At 42.6% G+C, this 19327-nt stretch overlaps 2 protein-coding genes across 3 annotated transcripts in view; one reads left to right on the top strand and one right to left on the bottom strand.

Moving 5' to 3' along the window:
* Positions 1–410: 410 nt before the first annotated feature.
* lsm14aa (LSM14A mRNA processing body assembly factor a) lies at positions 411–11675 on the bottom strand. Of its 2 annotated transcripts, XM_080737553.1 has the most exons (10): positions 11362–11675; positions 9261–9424; positions 8788–8947; positions 8163–8273; positions 7188–7520; positions 6186–6368; positions 5402–5576; positions 3708–3746; positions 3259–3502; positions 411–2068 (listed from the first exon to the last, which is right to left on the bottom strand). In XM_080737553.1, exons 1-10 carry the CDS (start codon positions 11483–11485, stop codon positions 2045–2047), a joined length of 1557 nt encoding a protein of 518 aa, XP_080593679.1. In that variant the 5' UTR covers positions 11486–11675; the 3' UTR covers positions 411–2044. The 2 variants fall into 2 exon arrangements, with proteins under 2 accessions (XP_080593679.1, XP_080593680.1); XM_080737554.1 differs by lacking the exon at positions 8163–8273.
* Positions 11676–13436: 1761 nt separating this feature from the next.
* LOC308293965 (transcription initiation factor TFIID subunit 4-like) overlaps positions 13437–19327 on the top strand; it is a 34792-nt gene continuing 28901 nt past the window's right edge. Inside the window, exons 1-6 of the mRNA XM_080736644.1 lie at positions 13437–14661; positions 15292–15458; positions 15616–15705; positions 17375–17566; positions 18885–19007; positions 19230–19319. Of these exons, the coding sequence (XP_080592770.1) occupies positions 13452–14661; positions 15292–15458; positions 15616–15705; positions 17375–17566; positions 18885–19007; positions 19230–19319 (1872 nt within the window). The 5' untranslated portion in view covers positions 13437–13451. The remainder of the gene's footprint in view (positions 14662–15291; positions 15459–15615; positions 15706–17374; positions 17567–18884; positions 19008–19229; positions 19320–19327) is intronic.

The raw sequence follows: 19327 nt of genomic DNA, 5'->3' as shown, positions 1-19327 counted from the left end.
CAGGTGAAAAGAAGTGGCTTGGACTCCTCATGCATAGAGGGAAACACGAAGTCAGTTTGTTGCTCTCCCCGGGATGGCAGAGGGAGTGTAGCGCCCAGGATTAAATTAGACAATATTGATACAAGTGAAAATAATGGGTTGCAAAAATCATGGGATTAAAAATAAATAAATAAATATTGCGTTCTGGCACTGTGGTCGTTGTGCCCATGGTGTAATCCCATTCAATCTGCTGCACCACATAGAAGTAAAAGCTAACATGTTATTCTCTGCCTGTAGAGACAAATAATCCACAAATTAAAACTCCACTCTGAAATCTAGCTACCCTACTGGGAACCATGAGACATGTTGGGTAATATGATAACAGTATCAATGTAATTCTATCATGATCAGCAGAATAAAATCTCAGGACAGATGAGCAGAAGACACCACTTTATAATACAATTTTGAAATTGTAAAAGTGCAACTGTATACATTTCTTGCCCGATCAAAATCCCATTCAAGACTTGATTCAGTCCAACTTCATCAGTTCCTCTTTGCCTTTCCCCAACTGGGCTTCATCATTCATGTCCTCATAAATATACATCAATATTGCTAGCAGACTAGTTGCTACACCCTGATAGGTATATATAATTAGTCTTTCATTTTTTTCTGTCAGAATAACTGCATTGACATGACATCTCTTATGTAGCTTTAGTAGGCTATCAACCTCCATGCAGTGCCATGGGACAAAATTAGTGGCATTGATAGATTATCCAAGTTAAATGTGGAGTAAGAATATAAGCAGATGAACTAAAGAGACAGACCTTTGTCTATCTGTACCTGTGCTTGACATTATGGACATCAGGATGACGTTACAAAAGATACCAGAAACAGTCCAGAGGAAATTAGTGTCCTTCATGAAACAGCAGCTGACATAAAAGTGAACATTACACATTATTATGAATATCATCTCAAAAAGGTATTTAGCCAAGACACTAAGTGCAATCAATCTTAACTGGACCATTTTCTGGGAAGCAACTCATAACTTCTTTTTTTTTTTTAGATCTTGCCTATATAGATAGAACTAATAGACATGATTGTAGCAAAGAGCAGCATCTCCAACTCATGTTTGTACCAGCAGCCTGTGAAACAATTTAAAAAATAAAAGCAAGTCGGCTTTGTCCTATGATCTGCAATGCTCCTGCCTTAAACTAAGTTGCGTTAACACCAAGTTGAGTTGTGCATTGGTAACACTACCACAAGAAAAAACAGAGGTTGAAGTACAAGTTGACATCTAAACTATGTTAGACTCGACAGAATTTCTTCCTTTGATTCAAACCTACAATTTAACATAAGTCATAGAAGACATTACTAAAACACAGGAGACAGTAGTCAGTCAAAACTGAATATTGCGTTATGAGTTTGAAGATCTAGTGGGAAAAACAAGCACTGCCACTTCAGAATTGGGATAGTTACCAAAGTGAATGGACTGAATATATATGGAACACCGTAGGTTAAGTGGGAGGGTGAGTGGTGATAGAAAAATACATGGTAAAAAGCTGTGACTTGAGACCCTGTGGATTGATTTGGTGCTTAAGTTACATTAAAGGCTAATACCCCCTCCTCCCCTCCCAAAAATAAAGCTATGCCAGTGACCATCAGTCAAAGGACTGAGGTTTATGACCCTCAACATCAAACAAAATATTATCAAATACAAGTTTATAGGGAAAGGGAGGAGAAAAAAAAACATTAAAAAAACGAAACAAAAGAAATAATAATAATGACCTCTGACCCTCTGAAATATGACATTTTATCCTCTTTTTCAGCCACCTGGAAATGTTTCTTGTTGAGCTCTTGAATTTTCTGAAGGACTGCGCTGTTGTTTCCATTGTTGAAAAGATATGGAAAGGAAATTGCATTCAAGCAGTCTACCCAGTGCTGGTGACGAATATACAGCTAGTACACAATCTTCATTCTTTTAGTCAAAAAGTAGCAACCAAAACTAATTTAATAACTTTTTAGCACAAGGAATTGCACCTCTCCATGGACTCTTCCTCCAGTTGTACTATGCAGACACTTTGTTGTCCTTCTGGAATAAATAAATAAAGAAAAAAAGACAAAAGAAACAGCATCATCAAAAACTGAGCAGAAAATGTCTTCTATTAGTACCTACAGCAAAATCCACCAAGTTTTCAATAAACATATTAGACAATTATTTTGAGTTTGTCAATAAACATTAGACATTATTTTGAGTTTGTCAACTAACATTATGGTCATTATTTTTTAGAACCTTTTTGTATTGATGCCATGTTTTTCATATAGCCAAAAATGTATATTTTGCTTTTTTAGGTAAAATGTTTAAGCCACAATCCCTAAATCCTGTGGTCATCTGAACCCCGCAAGCCAGATGACGTCATGATGATGTTATGATAACATCCTCCGGTGAAGTTCAGAACTAGGCCAATTCACAGCCCATATGGGGATGATCTTGACGTCATTACCAGGACGTCATATGGACTATAGGATTATTGTTATTGTTTGTAATGTTAGTTGAAATATGAGCATACAAGGTTATATTCCGGGACATATCTGACTAGTTAAGATATTTATCGGGCCTCGATCGGACCCTCTCTGATTAATCCAGGACGTCCGTTTTTGTGGGAAGGATTTATGTTGGTTGAAATCAGGTGATATTCTAGGCCAGATCTGACTAGTCATGGTTTGACTTGATCTGGCCCCAATCGAGACGTCACTGATTGGTCCAGGTCCTGACCGTGCTTGCTGGGAAGTATTACAATAACAGAATTTCTAAAAGCTTCTAAATGTTTTTGTACACTTTCAATCCATCATGATCATCGTATGAAAATAGTTATGTGCCAACACCTTGCACACTGAGTCTGTTGAGTTTATTCTGTTGCGTTTATTCTATTATTTAGAACTGCGTGTGACAATTTAGACGCTAAATACGGACTCAAGAGCCTTAACCCTCTACTGGTCACAACTCTGCAATGTCACTTGTGAGCAGCGTTCTTCCAAATAAATAAACTAGTCAAGACCATTTTTTTTGTGTCACTACCACATAGATTTAGAGGTGGTATAAGTTGAACGTCTCTCATTTCTAGCTATGATATGATGACTGTATAGTAATTGAACTCGGTCCCCGGTATCAACATTGGTAAACTTTCTTCAAGGTGGAAATACTGCATTATTCCAAACATTAAGACTTGTATATTAGAGCTAGCAAGGCCATCATCTTTCAAAAAATCTGATAAAATTTACCCTGTACTCTGGTAAGTCGGCAAACTCCCGGCCTCCCTGACTGTTTCTGTAAGCTCCCCTATAGCCACCGCCTCCATGGGGAGGTCCAAAGGACCCTCGGCTGTTAGAGCGACCTCTGCCCCCACGGAAGCCCATGACACCGCCACGCCCACGGTAACCACCGCGGCCTCGGTTCTGGCGTAAGGGGATGCCAAAAGTCTCTGCGTTCATCCGCCTCTCCTCAGCCCAGGTATTTCTCCGTTCCCTGCACGAAACAGTAAAAGAGAGGACAGTCAGCTTTCAAACTATTTTTTTGGGGGGGGAACCAATCTACATGTTCATGACATCTCATCATTTTCACCACATGCCGTTCATACCATGAACTATATAACAGGTGATTTAAGAAAATAAGCATCAAAGCTGTGGCAAATAATAATGTGTGTAATTGGTAGATATTTTATCACATTTACCTTGGGAACCCCAAGCCTCCAGATTTTTCGTTCGCTTTCCTAATGAAAATAAAATATAACAATACAGTCATTTCATGGACATCAGGATTCAAATGGTGGCTGGTTCACTCACATGCAAGGACATTAACAGTGCATGTATATGAACCAGCATGCTCCCATGACAAAAGACTGTCACTGCACCCTGCAGCAGGTGTTTACTTGCGGCTGACAGTACTGTCCTTGTACACTTAATCATACATACTGCAGCAGACGTAGCACTAGCAGTTAAGGTGACTCTGCACCAAAGAGATTACAAGAAACTCTTTCCACCTCCTTCAGACTGGCAGTCTGTGGCATTTAGTTGGTACAGACTAAGCACAAACTCTAGTCGGCAGAAAGAACATTGTTTTTGCGTTGATCTCTGTCTGCCAGTCTGTTGCCAGGTCTGCTCATCATTATCGTTTATTTTCCGAAGTGTAGTTGCTTATTTGGGTCTTGCTTTCAAGATGAAAAAAAGAAAGAAAAAAAAGCTGATGTAATAGGGCTAAAGTGGTGAAAATGGTTGCTTCTTTTGGGCTTGTTTTCATAGACCAGTTTGCTTGTTTCACTCACAGAATCTGCCAAATGTGGCAACACACTTTCAGCCCTGTTAAAAAACAAAAAGCATTTAGCCTTAGCTTGGCTTTGGAGCTGATCGATTGGTATAGCAATTGATAGTTGAGATTGATAATATGGTATTTAGTTCAAATGTGCGGCGGGAAAATGTAATTTAGGCTTGGTTCTGCAGCAGTAGCAAACTAAAGGTCCACTCTACAACCCCCTTAATTCTGCCGACTCCTAGAAAAAGACAGCAAAAGACTGAACATGTCCAGTTTTCATCAACGGCAAGCGCCTCTTGCCGACAAGCTCCCGATGAATCCCTGTCTGCAGCAGACACTTTCCGCCTTCTTCCGTTGCCGACGTGGTTAAGTGCTGCCTTTAAGCACACTTATCTGACCCCTGCCATTATGTCACGCACCACCTAGTATTATTACACGGCTTGGTTGAATGCTTGATTATGATTGGCCAATCGCTGAAATCAGTGGTGTGTTATTTCTGGATAACAGACAGCTGCGCTCTATAACAGACCGATGCTTAATCAAAGGTTCAAAGCATCTGCTGCACTGCGTGAACTTTATGCTGTATTCAACATGTAAACAAACACATAGTGTCATTTACCACTAAACGTTGCTTTCAAGAATGTTTTTAAAAATATTTGAAGCTAGAAATAGACGATGTAGTAACATAAAATGGATTCTATTTGATCAACTTCCTTGTGTTTTCCCGAGGCGACCTTGTTGCGCTGGGGGGGACGCCCAGTGCAGTACTTGTGGAATACTTTCACTACTTGTAAGCAAGGAAATACTTTGTTTTGTTTTTAGTTTTTAGTCAAATTATTAATTTATTTATTAAGTAGCCATTTAATAAGCGGGATAACGTCTGGCTCAGCAGTCGTTCGAGAAATAAAAATCCCTTCAGCCTGTCGGGATCTTTATTTCTCGATAGCGACCGCTGAGCCAGACGTTATCCCTTATCCCTTACATAATGTTGGTGTACTGTACTTTTGTTTGCTAGCTAGTATGGTATTACATGACTTTCAAGGGTTTCTGATTGTGGTACGTTGTGGTACGTTGTGGATGCTGTTGCAAACTTTATTTTGATCTGCATGGCTATACCTGGTGTCATCACAAGAGATGTTGTCGAAGAATGACTTGGTCTTGTCGTAGTAACAGTTGGGGCCCAATGGGTCTCCTTCTTCATCAACGTTCCCTTCACTGTTCTGGGTCTCCACTCCCGAGTCTCCCTTATCCTCTCCATTCACCGCCTTCTCTGGCTTGTCACTCTTCTCATCTGGAGGATGCAAGGTTCAATGTTGACTTGATTATCCCTTTAGAGCACTGGTTCCCAAACACTGAAGAGGAACACACACCGGGCACGGAGGCGGCGCGTCAAAACATACGGCCCCATTATTTTCAATGAACTAACCCACACTGGCGGCGTCAGACGCTCGCAGCCGCGGGTCTGCCGCCTCGCCTGCCGCGGCGCCGCCGGTACGCAGCTGTTCTATTTTTCCAGTGTTGCGGCGCGGTGAACATGTTCTCCCATGGTTCTCCCCACCGAGGGAAATGGATGTGCTGTGTGGCAGCGCGCCGCATCCAGTTGGGGTTACCGCGGGGCACTTCACGTGCGTCGATACCGCAACGCGACGCAGAGCAGCCGCCCGCGTCCAGTATGTGCTCCCCTTCAGTCGAGACCCATTTGTGGGTCACGGACATTTTAATTATGATTTTAAAACATAAAAAGAAAAAAGAAATCCCAAAAAAGAAAAATCTTTCATAATTCAATTATAAACCAATTTCATAAATATACAAACAACTTCCAGTGAGAAAATTACATAATGAAATGCTGCCATCATCAAAATGAAACTTTTGAGGTGTTGCTATGAACATATTATGCTACCTTTCAGCTTCAGCTTGCTCTGAAACTCCCTGTCGATCTCCTCTTTGTTGAACTGGGCGTTTGCACTCTCAAAGTCGAAGTCTTTCTCAAACTTCATGGGTCCATCGCGGCGCACGTTGAAGCGGCCCCGGCCGCGGTGACCGCCTCCTCGACTGCGCCGGTTTGCTGGGGCACCTGCGGCTGCTAAACAGGCATACCAAAAGAACACAAGAGCATACTTGCTGTGACAAAGATTGTCTTTTTCAATTGCCAACCAACATAATACATAAGTAAGTGTTCATGGTGTTGGCTATAAAACACTCCCATTAAAGTCAGATGCAAAACAAACATGGAATGATGCTGTAAGGTCACTAATCACAGTTACTAAACACCAATAGTGATCAGCATGACAAGCATAACCTCCAAACTAAGAAATGGCTTATCATTCACCTTTAAAGTCATTGACACGAACAGCATGTCAATCTGCACACGTATGCAAACAAACAATCAATTTAAAACAAAAAAGGGATGCGAGGCTGAATGACTTTCAAAAAAAGAAAAACATGGGCTATGGGCTCCATTGCCCAAAAAGGAACTGGAAAGGCATGCACTCTTTATGGGCATAGAGTTCTAAACTTTGTGAAGATGGATTTCAGAGACGGAGGGGTGGGGTTTAACCTGTGGAACGTTTAGAGGTATCCCTGCCTTCACCTCGTGCCTGCTCAGAATCGGGCTTGTGGACTTTCTGGGCATCTGTGCCTGTAATAGTAGAGTCCTTTAGTCTTCCAAAAATAAAAACACCTTGAACAATCAAGAGCAAAAACAGCCCTGTGCTGTATCGAGCTGTTGCCACTAGTCTCCTACCTTCTGCAGAAAAAGGCACAATGGTTTCAAATATGGCACCTCTGGAACAAAATGTTAAGCAATTATACAAACTGTCAGGTTTCTTTTTCCAATGATTGCTGTTTTAGTGGCACAAAAACAAAAACAAACATTAGTGTATACACTGGACTGGGCTCTCACCTGAGGCCCTAAAGATAGAGTGGGTAAACCCTGCAGTGGGAGCCCTATCTACAGCAGTGGTGTGATAGGCGGAGGTGGGGCGGAGCGCAGGCCAGCCCTGGCTGCTGCCGACACCCCTGACAGTCTCACCCCGCCTGGGCTCCATGCCATCCTGATGCTGAGTCTTCTGACTTCCATGGCCGGCGGGGGCTGTGCGGCCATGGGCAGGGCTCCTGCGTCCCAGCCCGGGTGCAGGAGCAGTGGGGGCGGAAGATGGAGCCGACGGGGTGGCTTGTACTGCCTGCTCCGAGGTGGGACTCTTCCTTAGGGTATCCCGGCTGGGGCTACTACGACCTGGAACAAAAGACAACAGTTAAAGATGACTGGTCTTGACAACTGATAAATAACAAATGGACATATTTATTTGACCACTATTAAAACCAAGATTGAGGTCAGGTTCGAAAATGCACATCACCTAATTAGGAGTCAAACTTTAAATTAAACAATGCTCTGCACGGACATCAAAGCCTAAAATGGAACGGAAGCCCATGGACACAAAATGATTAAATAACACTGAAAATGCTGATTATCAAGACAGCCATAATCATGCAGTTATAATCTTGTCATCAGAACACAGAACTGTTATTGTAAGAAAGTCACATAAATATCCACTTTTTTAAGATTTATCAAAATATGTATATGTTATTGATGCAGTTATTACATTAGCTTATTTTTAAAGCAAACTTGCATGTGTATGACAAGTGAATTACTGTAAATCAAATAACTCAGGCAACCATATTCATTCCAGACAGATTTTGTGTTTTCTACTTGATCTGGCTTGTAATAAGTGTGGCTACAGTGAAATCTCATTCTTCTTCAAAACGTCATCCTCATCAAAACAATTCACGATAGAGGCACACGGGGGCAGCACCATACAGTGTAGTAAGAATTAGTCAAACAGATTCCGTGGATTTTCCTTTTCAAACCCGCTTTTACCTTCGGTACCCAGAGATCGTGAGTCAGTGGGGAGAGCAGAGCCAATTGCACTGCCCTGACACTGGGTGGCTGCTGTGCTTGTGTCACTCCCAAATGAGGGTACTGATCGTCCTGTATAGGAAGGAACAGCAGGCAGAGTATTGAGTGCACTCCTGGTTCCTTTTTTTTTGGGGTCATTTTTCACATGGATTATTCCACAAAGTGTTCAATGTTACAATCTTGCACCCTGAATAATTAGGACCACAAGTCCTGATTAATAATAATTAAACATATTTAGTAAGCGAGTGTGTGTGTGTGTGTGTGTGTGTGTGTGTGTGTGACTGTAGGGGGGGAAGCGTCACCTCAGTGGTCTGTGCGCGCACTGAGATGAAGAATCAGTTCTTGTAGCATGCCTATGTGGTCCATGAGCCAAACAGTGACCCTGAACCTTTGGATAGTATGCTTGACTGGGCCACCTTCACAGCAAGCTCCTAGTTCAGAATGAATTTCACAGCTTTCTTTTCACAACGACGAAAACTATGTTTTCATGGCACAAGAGGAGGCAAAGCAATAGTTAACAGATTATTCGCTCTTTAATTCTACTTAATCCCTTTCCCAGTATGTGAACCTGAATGGTTGATCTTACCGACACCAACAGCTCCAAACTGTGGGGAAACCAGAGGGCTGTTGCTGAATTGGCTGTACTGGGGAACTGGGACCCTGTTAAAGAGGCCATAGGAACCAGCAGACTGGAATGGGGTTGAGGCAGTGGAAGCAGCAGATGATGGAGCTGAGCCCATGGAAGACTGCAGAGATTAACAGAACATAACTCTAGCGTAAGCTTAATTTGTAGGGTCTTATATCAAGTATGGGAGTGTCACTTACCCACAATAACAACATAGTATGAAGCACAAATTAGGCTTAATCTAAAAAATGGTTTGCTGTGGTTGCCAAGTTCTTTTCACTTTACCACTTTTTCAAGTAGTAGGTTAATACACTGTGTCATTAGCTATTATTTATTTTAATCAGACTGATAAGAGATTTGAGTAGAAGAATAATTTTCCAATGCAAAAAAAGAAGAAGTAAAAAAAAAAAAAAAAATGTTTGTTGCTTGTATACCTGGACAATGGCAGGATCCTGGGGTAGAGAGCATGTTGGCTTAGGTGGCTCACACACAGTTAGGTCCTTGATGTCGCTTCCTCTGAAGATGATGTACTCAAATATCTCATCTCTGGGTGGGATGGGCCTATCAGTAGGGCGATCCTCCGTGCCAAAAGAGCGAACTAACAGGAAGACAACCATCATATATTTTACAATTTAACAACCACTTAAAGCATTTTACTCCTTCTGCCCCAGGAATCATCAGGATTGTGTTGTTCTGCATAGCAATGTTTTTTCAAGATGAGCTCACGTAGAGGACTTCAATGTTGGAAATTGCTAATCAATATGCATAATGGCAATTCAAATAATGAATCTAGGAGCTCATACATCAGCTATTCTTGGCTAATGTTCCCCCCCAGAATATGAATGCTGGGGTTCAAGTGGTTAAGCCCTTTCTTGCATGCCAGGTGTAATGTGTAGTACTGTAATTGACGCCATCTCTGACAACTTGGGCAGAGATCATTCAAAGCTGCTTACTAAGTTAGCCAATGTAACTAGCCTGAAACTTCGCAGAAGTAGTGGTGCAACAGTACATTTCAGTTAGATATATATGTGTATTACAGTGTAATCAATGCCATACAGTCCTACCATGTTGCCAAGCTGACTCATGTTGTGTGACATACACAGGTTAACATCATCCGTGATGTTAACCTGTGACTGTGTTACAGACTAGTTCATGTTCTCTTCCAGAGTGTCAGTTTATCAGCTGACATGGGACATCAGCTGACTTAACAGACAAGGATATTTATCCTTCTTGACAGTTCCTAAGCACAAATAAGGTTGCTAGCAAATCTGATAGACTACAACTTAGTAACTGACTGAGAATGGAATACAACCACCCTAAGGACTACATTGAGTGACATCTAGACCTACTGCACATACAGTATAAACAGAGCTGTACCTTCAACACATTTTAAATCTGAGGCATTTTGTGTAAACTATTAAAATCTTATTGAGAAAAAAATAAAAAAGGAATGCTGCCATTTGTTTCAAAAAGCTTTATACCTTGGTCTGTGTATGTATTGTACATGTACAACATGTAAATAACTATGAAATGTGACATAGCTCTGCTTACACGATGATGTAACCCCTCCAACCGAAAATTCTAAACACCAGACTGGACTGGTCAGCGCCTGCTGGCCAACAAAACCCAACCAAGTTCTTTATTATATAGGCTATATTTTTATAATCGAACTAGCCTTTTCGCTCGACAAAATGACGTTATTATTTCCAACACAAATGGCGTAATGACAACTAAACAAATACGCGTCGACATTCATTTCAGTAATGTTTGTTTGTTATTATTATTATTTTAAAAAAAATCTATATTTTTTCAAATGTATGAAAAGAAATTGGGAGTCGTGACCCATAAAAATTGGTCCTTGACCCACAAATGAGTTCCGACCATAGGGTCCTGGGAAACAGTGTGAGTGTTGTTATAGATCTGTTCTTTTTGTGGTCTTTTTCTGCAAACACACCGTCCAACTACAGGACGAGGCTTCTCCAGCAGCTCGCTGTAGCATCGCTACCTTCAGTGGTGTAAAGTAACTAAGTACATTTACTCAAGTACTGTACTTAAGTACAATTTTGAGGAGTTTGTACATGAATATTTCCAATGTCCAACCAATACCTTTACTTCTACTCCACTATGTCTCGGATGATCCAAATATTGTACTTTTACTCCACTATACATTAATTGAAAACTTTAGTTACTAGATTTAGATTTTTTTTTATAAACATACATTAGCCACTTCAGCCTTTGGCCATTTGAAATCATCAGATCTACAAGCTCACACTGCGATGCATTTTTAGCTTGTAGTTGTAGATCTGATATTTTCAAAAGATTTGTATAAATGTTATGCATTTGAAAACAGGACATTCTGCATAATGATTAAGTTCTACTTTTAAGTACATTTTGATTTACTCAAGTACATTTTGAATTACTTTTACTTGTAGTGTTTCTACATTGCAGTAATAGTGATACTTTTACTTAGAGTAGGACAGATTTGAGTACTTCTTCCACCACTGGGAACGATCAGGCTTCTTCAGCATCGTTTACCTTTGGCGAGTGCGACGGTGGAGTTCTCCGTGTCAATAGTGTAGAGGATTCCCTCATAGCGAATCTCGGCCTTGGAGATGAGGCTGATTTTGCTCCCCAGATAGGGCGTCCCTCCTCCGCTCATTGTGACTCCTTCTCCGGGCTCCGCGCCGCTCCTCCGCTATCTGGACGCCCCCTCCTCCGCTTTCTAACTGCGTGCTTGATCACAGATGAAGCTAAAAGAACCCCCCCAGTCTTCCTTGAATGTGTGCTTGTTGTTGTTGTTCTCCAACTCGGCTACATACACACAGCGCACGACACAACCCGCTACAACATGGCTACCTCATTTTGCATCGAACTAGAGGTGGGACGTTTGCGAACGAATCGAGTCTTTTGAACAGCTCTTTGAAATGAACGATGGGATCCGGTTCGCAGTGGGGAGCCGTTCAGTTTACAGTTTAGGCATTTAGCAGACGCTTTTAATCCAAAGCGACTTACAATAAGCAGATAATACATTACTATAATAACAAGATAACATGTCAGAACATCAACAACAATATAACAAATGCATATGAATATCAATCTAAAACAATAAAATCAGTAACGAGAAAAAAAAATGTTGACTAGCTTCATGTATGGTCATTGAGTGGTGCTATGGGTCAAGGTGGAGTCTGAAAAGGTGAGTCTTCAGTCCACGGCGAAAGCTAGCGAGTGAGTCCGTTGTTCTAAGTGCGACAGGAAGTTTATTCCACAGCTTGGGGGCCAGGAGGGCAAACTGTCTCGGACGTGTGGATTTCTGTCCTGGGGCCTTCAGCGAGGGTTCTGTCAGCATCCCTGTGTTGGCTGATCTAAGTGAACGGGTGGGGGTGTAGGGGTTGATCAGGTTTTGGAGGCTGCTTTGAAGGTCAGCATCACGTGTTTTGTATTCAGTGCGGCCCGCAACCGGGAGCCAGTGGAGGCTGCGCGGAGAAGGGGGGAGACATGTTCCTTTCTAAATGAACAGTTGTGGGAAAAGTAGGCTAGCCTACTTAAACATTCTTTATTTATGTAAAAGTATCAATATTGCAATGTAGAAATACTCTGCCACAACAAGTATAAGTTTGGCATTAAAATGTACTTGAGTTTTTAAAGTACAAAAGTATTGTATTGGTATCAAAATGCACTAGTAGAAAGTACTCATTATGCAGAATGTCCCATTTCACAAGTTTTCCAATGAATAAAATGTAGGAAATGTATATATAGGGTTGAAGTGATTTGTAATTACATTATAATCAAAATCTACAAAGTATTAAGTAACTACATAGTAACTAAAATGAACCAGTCTTTTGAACGGCTCTTTGAAAGGAACGGATCCCAGAGATCCAGCTCACTTCAAAGAGCCATAAATCCCATCTCTACATCGAACGGCTCTTCACGCGGGGGTTAATGGGAAATCATAATATCGCGCGTTTACACACTGGGGTTGGAAAGTAGATCTGTGGCACGTAGAAACGCCACGATTTGGACCGTGCACGCGCACAAACAAGTCGACGATCCACAAGACTGGGCTCAATTCGTTTTGCGTGTTTGCGTCCGGTCTTGGGCGGATACGGAAACGTGTCGTGTTCCCATGATGTATCATTGCGTAAAGATTACCGGATAAAGTAGGCTGGTAGACCGGATATGAGCAGTGTACAGTAAATAGGAAAGCCTCATGGAAAGCCTGCTGCCATAAGGGTAGTGTACTGACGCGACGTAAATAATAATTATAATATAATAACAGCTGTTCGTGCATGGAGGACCAATTTCGACTTATTAGGAAATACATACATAACATTTTCCTATAATTTGAACACCATTTCATTACATTTGAATAATTGTATTTATTATTAAATGTATTGTATTTCCAAATAGTTTTAGTGGCCCTCTAGCACAGCTTTGTAAACCCAAACAAATACATTAATCGAGTAATAAAATAAAATAAAAAGGAGCATAGCAGACCAACGCTCATTTTCTAAAACGACACGGAGAGTCCCTTCTGCTCGCTCTGTTTCTATGGTCGTAAACAACACGGGTTGTGCGCGCACGCGTACATTCTAAAATACGATTTGCACAACGGTTCGACATCAAAGATGGCGGGAGCCTCCGACCCACTGGAGGACATGCTCTTCAATGAGGTGGATGAGAAAGCAGTTAGCGACTTAGTTGGCTCGTTGGAATCACAACTCGGTCATCAAAAGACACCCAGTGCTTCGTATACCGGGGTGAAAAGAGAGGGACCCGCGGGCGCTGTCAGTCAGTTCTCAGGGAAAGTGCGTGATCAAGTGGGGTCTCTGGAGCAGCAGCAGCCACAACAAGGACAACCAAAAGCGGGGTTAAACCAGGAACCGAGCGCCAATGAGGCGCTCTCCAACAAGATCCCCACCTCTTCTACCTCCACTTTGTCTCCCGCGGGCGTAATTAACGCCGGATCTAATTTACAAACACTTGGAGCATCTCCCACGATCTCTCCCGTGCCAGGATCTGTAACTTTGCCCACTCAGTCTGCTGCTGCTAGCTTCAACAGGGCTACTGTTCTGGGTTCGGTGGGCACATCGGTGGTGTCTGCTCCCAACCCAAACATCACAACACAACAACAAGGGATCAGAACTGCCTCCTCGCCCGGATTACAGAGTTTGAACGGCAACTCTGGAGCAGTGAAACGGGTCAACTCCCCCGGCGTGATCCCACCGCCCCAGGCTGGAGCCAGCACTGTTATAAGTAACGTTACTGTCAGTGCCGGTGGAGGCTCCAATATTATTGTGTCCATGGCCTCACAGCCCAACTTTCCCATACCTCAGTCTTCTTCAGTGGCGTCCACTACAATTGCTTTGCAAAGGCACCCCAGCCCCGTGTCCAGCGTGTCCCAGAACGGGATGGACCCAAAGCTCTCTCCCCTGGTCACGCAGGGGGGCACGGGTTCCCCGGCATCCGCCCCACCTCAGGTCATGAACCACAGCAACACTCTCATGCACACCAAAATGTTGGTGCCCAACCAGCCTGTTTCTGGCAACTCTGTCATTCTTGGAAGTACCCCCCCTCCGTCTGCGATCAATTCCCCCATTAGCCAGCCTCAAAGTGTGACCAGCACCGCTGTCACACTGACACCTGCGGTCAACGGAGTTGGTCAGCCCGCAGTGAGACTTGTGAGGCCGCCCCTTGCACCTGTGATGGCTACTTCAGTCCAGCAGCAGAGGCCGGGTCTTGTTGCAAGCCCTGCCAGGACTGGTGCCCCTCAGCTGGCTGTCAGACCACAGCAACAGACCACAATTCAGCTGCCTCCTGGATTTACCATACCCCCTGGTAACTATGAGATTGCTGACATAAAGGATAGATTTATCCCCCCAGTGTGTGTGTTTGTGTTAACTTTCTCCCACAGTACCATCAGGACAATTTCCTGCGCTGTTATATAGTTCTTCTGCTTGATTAAAGGTTATGCACAATGCCAATTGTCACTTGATGAATCAGTTTGCTTTAAGACAGACTTTGTGAAAGTGAACAATCTGAATATCACTCAGCACCATGCAATGTCTTTGCAAAACACTTGTTGAGCTGACCAGGCGGGGTCATCATTCTACCAGCTATGTTGGTAGACGTATATTGGAATAGAACCTCTGTCAAAGTGTCTGGTAAACTCAGAGTTAACTAACTTAACCAGCCTCAGCTATAATGTACCAAGACACCTTCGTCATTAATGTATTTTACCCTTCATAATATTGAACTAAATAACAGCATGGAACGCAAAGAAACAAATGACAAGTTTGAAAAGATAAAAGAAATAAAGGGGAATATGAAAACATCTAATCTTACAACAAAAACCTAGAGCCTAAACCTCCCACTAGATTCATCTTTGTAGCTGGACATACAGTATGTCAGCTTGGAAGGTCTGTCGGATACAGTGACTGAGCGATTATTTGCCCTTCATCCTTTCAGGCATGGTTCTGGTGAGAACAGAGACTGGCCAGCTGGTGATGGTACCACAGCATGTCCTGGCCCAGGCCCAGGCGAAAACCCAACAGGGCCAGGCGGTCACCAACATCCCCCCGAGACCTGCTACCCCGACAGCTGCGGCCACAGTCCGAGTCAGTGCGCCCAGTCCGGTAAATACTACAAGTAGATCGCAGTTACAGTTGTCACGTCAGTCCCTCCTTCTATGAAGGTTTATTATAGTGTATTTTTATCTTCTTCTTTTTTTTCTTCTTTTTTTCTTTATCCCTCTTGACCTCTGCCCTCTGCCCCTCTCCCTGTTTTCTGAAGGTGCCTGGAACGGCCCAGACTGTCCGACTGGCATCTCCAGGACAGACTAGAATGGTACAGTCCCCCTCTCCTTCTGGTCCTTCCACACAGGTGTGTACTACGCTATAATAACACCCTAATCCGTTCTTTACACTTATGTTGCTTCGAAGTTGCATTTCCTTACTTTCGTGTTCAGCCTAACTGATGTTAGCAGTAGTAGTAGGAGATTTGTTACGGCATGGCTCATAGAAGGGTCAAGCGTCTAGAAGAGTGTCTTTGTGACTGTTCTCCAGGGCTGATCCTGCAAACCACGTGACTGGACCAATCAGAGCCAAATTTCTTGTACACAGTGCCAGTAGGCCAAGGCAGTAACTTACATATGTTTTGTATATTTTAAATAATGGAAGTCAACAGGGTTCAGATTGATTATTGTTATGTTAAGCAATAAACTGTTTCTTAACAACTCTTGCCTTCAGTTCAGTTTTGTCGTGCCATGCAGTGCAGTGCATCACCTCTTTCTGTCAGTTCTGTTGGTTTTGAAACGACAAAAGGTTTCTTGTCTCTCTTGGCAGTCTTATGTAGACTAGAGGTTGCATTTTCTATGTCAGGAGTGGGTTGTCAGAATACCACAATACTATATCAGATCAAGTATCATCGTAATGCAAATGAATAGCTAGCTGTAGTAGTAGTAGTAGTAAAACTAGAACGTGGTAGTAATATTTTTCCAAAGGGTTCAAAGTGCTAGTGTTAATTCATATTTCATGCTAAGGTGGGTCCGTGGGTGGTCATAGTCTGATAAGGAAGCTAGCTTAACACTTAAAAGCTGCCTTGCCAGAATGTTATTAATACAATATTACTGCCAATGCTGCTGTCCTATATATGCCATCCGTTTCTTCACTGTTAAGACCATAGTTAGCAGGTATTTAGTTTTGGTATTGAAGAGCTAAATTGAAGTGTCAAAACACCATGCAGGCTGAGTTTAGGTGTTAGGTTACAGTTTTAAATTGGTTCTTTCAAGACAAGAGGACTTTTTTTTTTAAAGTGGCTTGTACATTCACCATTCACTTTCACTATTCTACTATCCATCCGCATTAAAATAATAATACATCAAATAATATGAATATATATACTATTCTATTATTATTGAATATTTCTCATGGGTCATCAAAGTATTCGTAAAGTCTATCTAGGTCGTCCTCAGACGAGCCCTCCATCGTTGTTTCCAGTCATCTCGGTTCTCCATACATCTGGCCAGCTCATTGGTGTTCTGTGTCCCTACGTCTTCCTTGAGTACGTCCACGTATGTTTTTGTGGGACGTCCTCGCGACCGGTGCCCATGTGTTGGCTCCCACAGTACCAATTTGCTGGCTGGAAGCTCCTGGTGTCTTTGGCAGTGTCCTGCTAGTCTCATTCTTCTGGTGGCAATTTTCTCGCTTACCCTTGGTATACCCTCATACAGGCTCCTGTTGGTAACATGTGCACTCCTGTTGATGTTGAGTACTGCACGCAACATTCTAGTGTAGCACCCATTTAGAGACTTCTGCAGGGTTGGCTTCAGGGTCCAGCATTCACTGCCATAGAGGAGAACAGACTCCACTGTTGCGAAGAAGAAGCTAAGTTTGATTTGGCGGGGGAGGCTAGAGTTCCATACACTGTTCATGCCGTTCAGGGCCCTCCAAGCGAGTGCCTTCCTTACTTCCTTACTTCCTTACTTTACTCTCGATAATACTGTCAACTAAATAGCTAAATGTTAACATGAAATATTGCTGTGTTTCTCTAGAAGGCCATCACAGTGGCTCCTGTGGGGACGACCATGTCGGTGAAGATGAGTGCCCCTCAGAAGGCCCAGACGGTGATAACGGCAGGACAGACCATGGCCAAGCCTGGCACTGTTCAAAGCAACCTTGCCATGAATAGCAGCACAGCAGCCACAGTCTCCACCCCAGCCGCCAGAACCGCCGCACCGTCGCAGGTTTGTGCAAAATTCAGGCCCAAACACGTTAATTACATTTCAAAGCGATTTACAGAGAACACATATGCAGATAAAAGCAATTAACTAGTGGGTTTTTTAATTCACCAACCTTTTGCACTTTTGTTTCCTGTTCCAATAATTCTTTACCCTTTTTCCTCCCTATTTAGCCATTATGCCAATTCCCCCGAGTAGTGTAGTCCCGTGTCACTGCAGTGCTGACTGCTGCTGTTTGTGTCCCATCCGATACATATGATGTGCCATTTGCTTCTTTTCACCGTCTTGCATGGCCAGATGATCAGAGGTCTCCACCTTCTGACATGTCTGGGGAATTCTAAATTCAATAAATAGGCTAGAACAGCAGCGAAAGGTTCTGCAATCAATGCTAGTATTTATTCACACAGTTTTAGCCCTTAGATGTTACCAGACATACTGTATCAGTAGGGGCAGATTGTCTGGTAATTGTAATTGTCTATTACAACTTTTTTTTTCTTCACCTGACCTGAGGAACACACATCCTGAGACTTTGTTTATGTGCTTAGGGCAGGGCCCTTGAGCGATGGCTAATTATGGTTGTAACAATACATTTTAACAGCGATACGATACGCATCACGATACATACTATACGATCGTGGACGATATTGGTTCATTCATGGCAATACGATACTATACGATTCAATGATTTAAAATTGATATATTATAGTAGCTATTTAGCGTGTGTGAAATGTGTTGCTAGTGCAGTTTTTTAAAGGGAAACATATTATGGATATAAATAAGTAAACACAGGGATTTTCTGGCAAATACATGGAAATTGTATTTCAACACATATGGACAAACCAGCACCCTGACATGAACACAGAGATTACACACATTTATCGATAGACCAAGAGTAGCTATATGGAATGGAAAAGTAATTAGACCCCTCTTTTTTCAGTTTTCTTCTTAAAATTGCTAAATACAAGGCACACATAGTTAGTTTACATACAATCTATTATTTGCATTGCAAAACGATTTGATACGGATTATTTGCATTGTAAAACGATACAATAGAACGCCAAACGATACAATATTTTGCTGTTTGCATATCGATATAGTAATTGTTGCAAATTAAAATAGATTTTTTTTTTATGCCGTTACTATATCGTTACACCCCTACTAATTACTGACCGATGCAATCAACTTCCCAGCCACAGCTCAAATCAACCAGTGCTTAAGTGGTGGCTTTGGTGACCACACATTTTGACTGCAAAGTCCACAGAAAATAAGAAATCTTACAATGTGACCTTCACCTTTTCTATTCTTCATGAATTCATTCTTACAGGAAATGCAGGAAAACGTGAAGAAATGCAAGAACTTTCTGGCCACGCTGATCAAGTTGGCATCCCACAATTCCCCCTCCCCAGAAACCTCCAAGAATGTGAAAGCCCTGGTGCAGGATCTACTTGTGAGTCCAAAATGCCACATTTACTTTTGTAGAGTAAGAATTGCATACTTTGTGTGCGTGTGTGCGTGTGTGTGTGTGTGTGTGTGTGTGCGTGTGTGCGTGTGTGCGCGTGCGTGCGTGCGTGCGTGCGTGCGTGCGTGCGTGTGTGTGTGTGTGTGGGAAATTAATTGGTAAAAATGTGTGGGAACCCTGTATTATTCTCATCCCATTTGTGTTTTTTAGGATGCTAAGATTGAGCCAGAGGAGTTCACCACTCGGCTCCAGGCTGAGCTGAATTCCTCCCCTCAACCCTACCTCATCCCCTTCCTCAAGGTACAGTG

Source organism: Nannobrachium achirus (assembly GCF_963921795.1).
Source record: "Nannobrachium achirus genome assembly, chromosome: 11".
Lineage (NCBI taxonomy): Eukaryota > Metazoa > Chordata > Actinopteri > Myctophiformes > Myctophidae > Nannobrachium > Nannobrachium achirus.
This window is presented reverse-complemented; position numbering and strand designations above follow the sequence as displayed.

Coding starts and splice junctions, on each gene's coding strand:
- lsm14aa (XM_080737553.1), bottom strand. CDS start 11,485: ATGAGCGGAGGAGGGACGCCCTATCTGGGGAGCAAAATCAGCCTCATC. Junction 6,369..7,187: donor CTCTATCTTTAGGGCCTCAG/GTGAGAGCCCAG, acceptor ATGCCTGTTTAG/CAGCCGCAGGTGCCCCAGCA. Junction 5,577..6,185: donor GAGCAAGCTGAAGCTGAAAG/GTAGCATAATAT, acceptor TGCATCCTCCAG/ATGAGAAGAGTGACAAGCCA.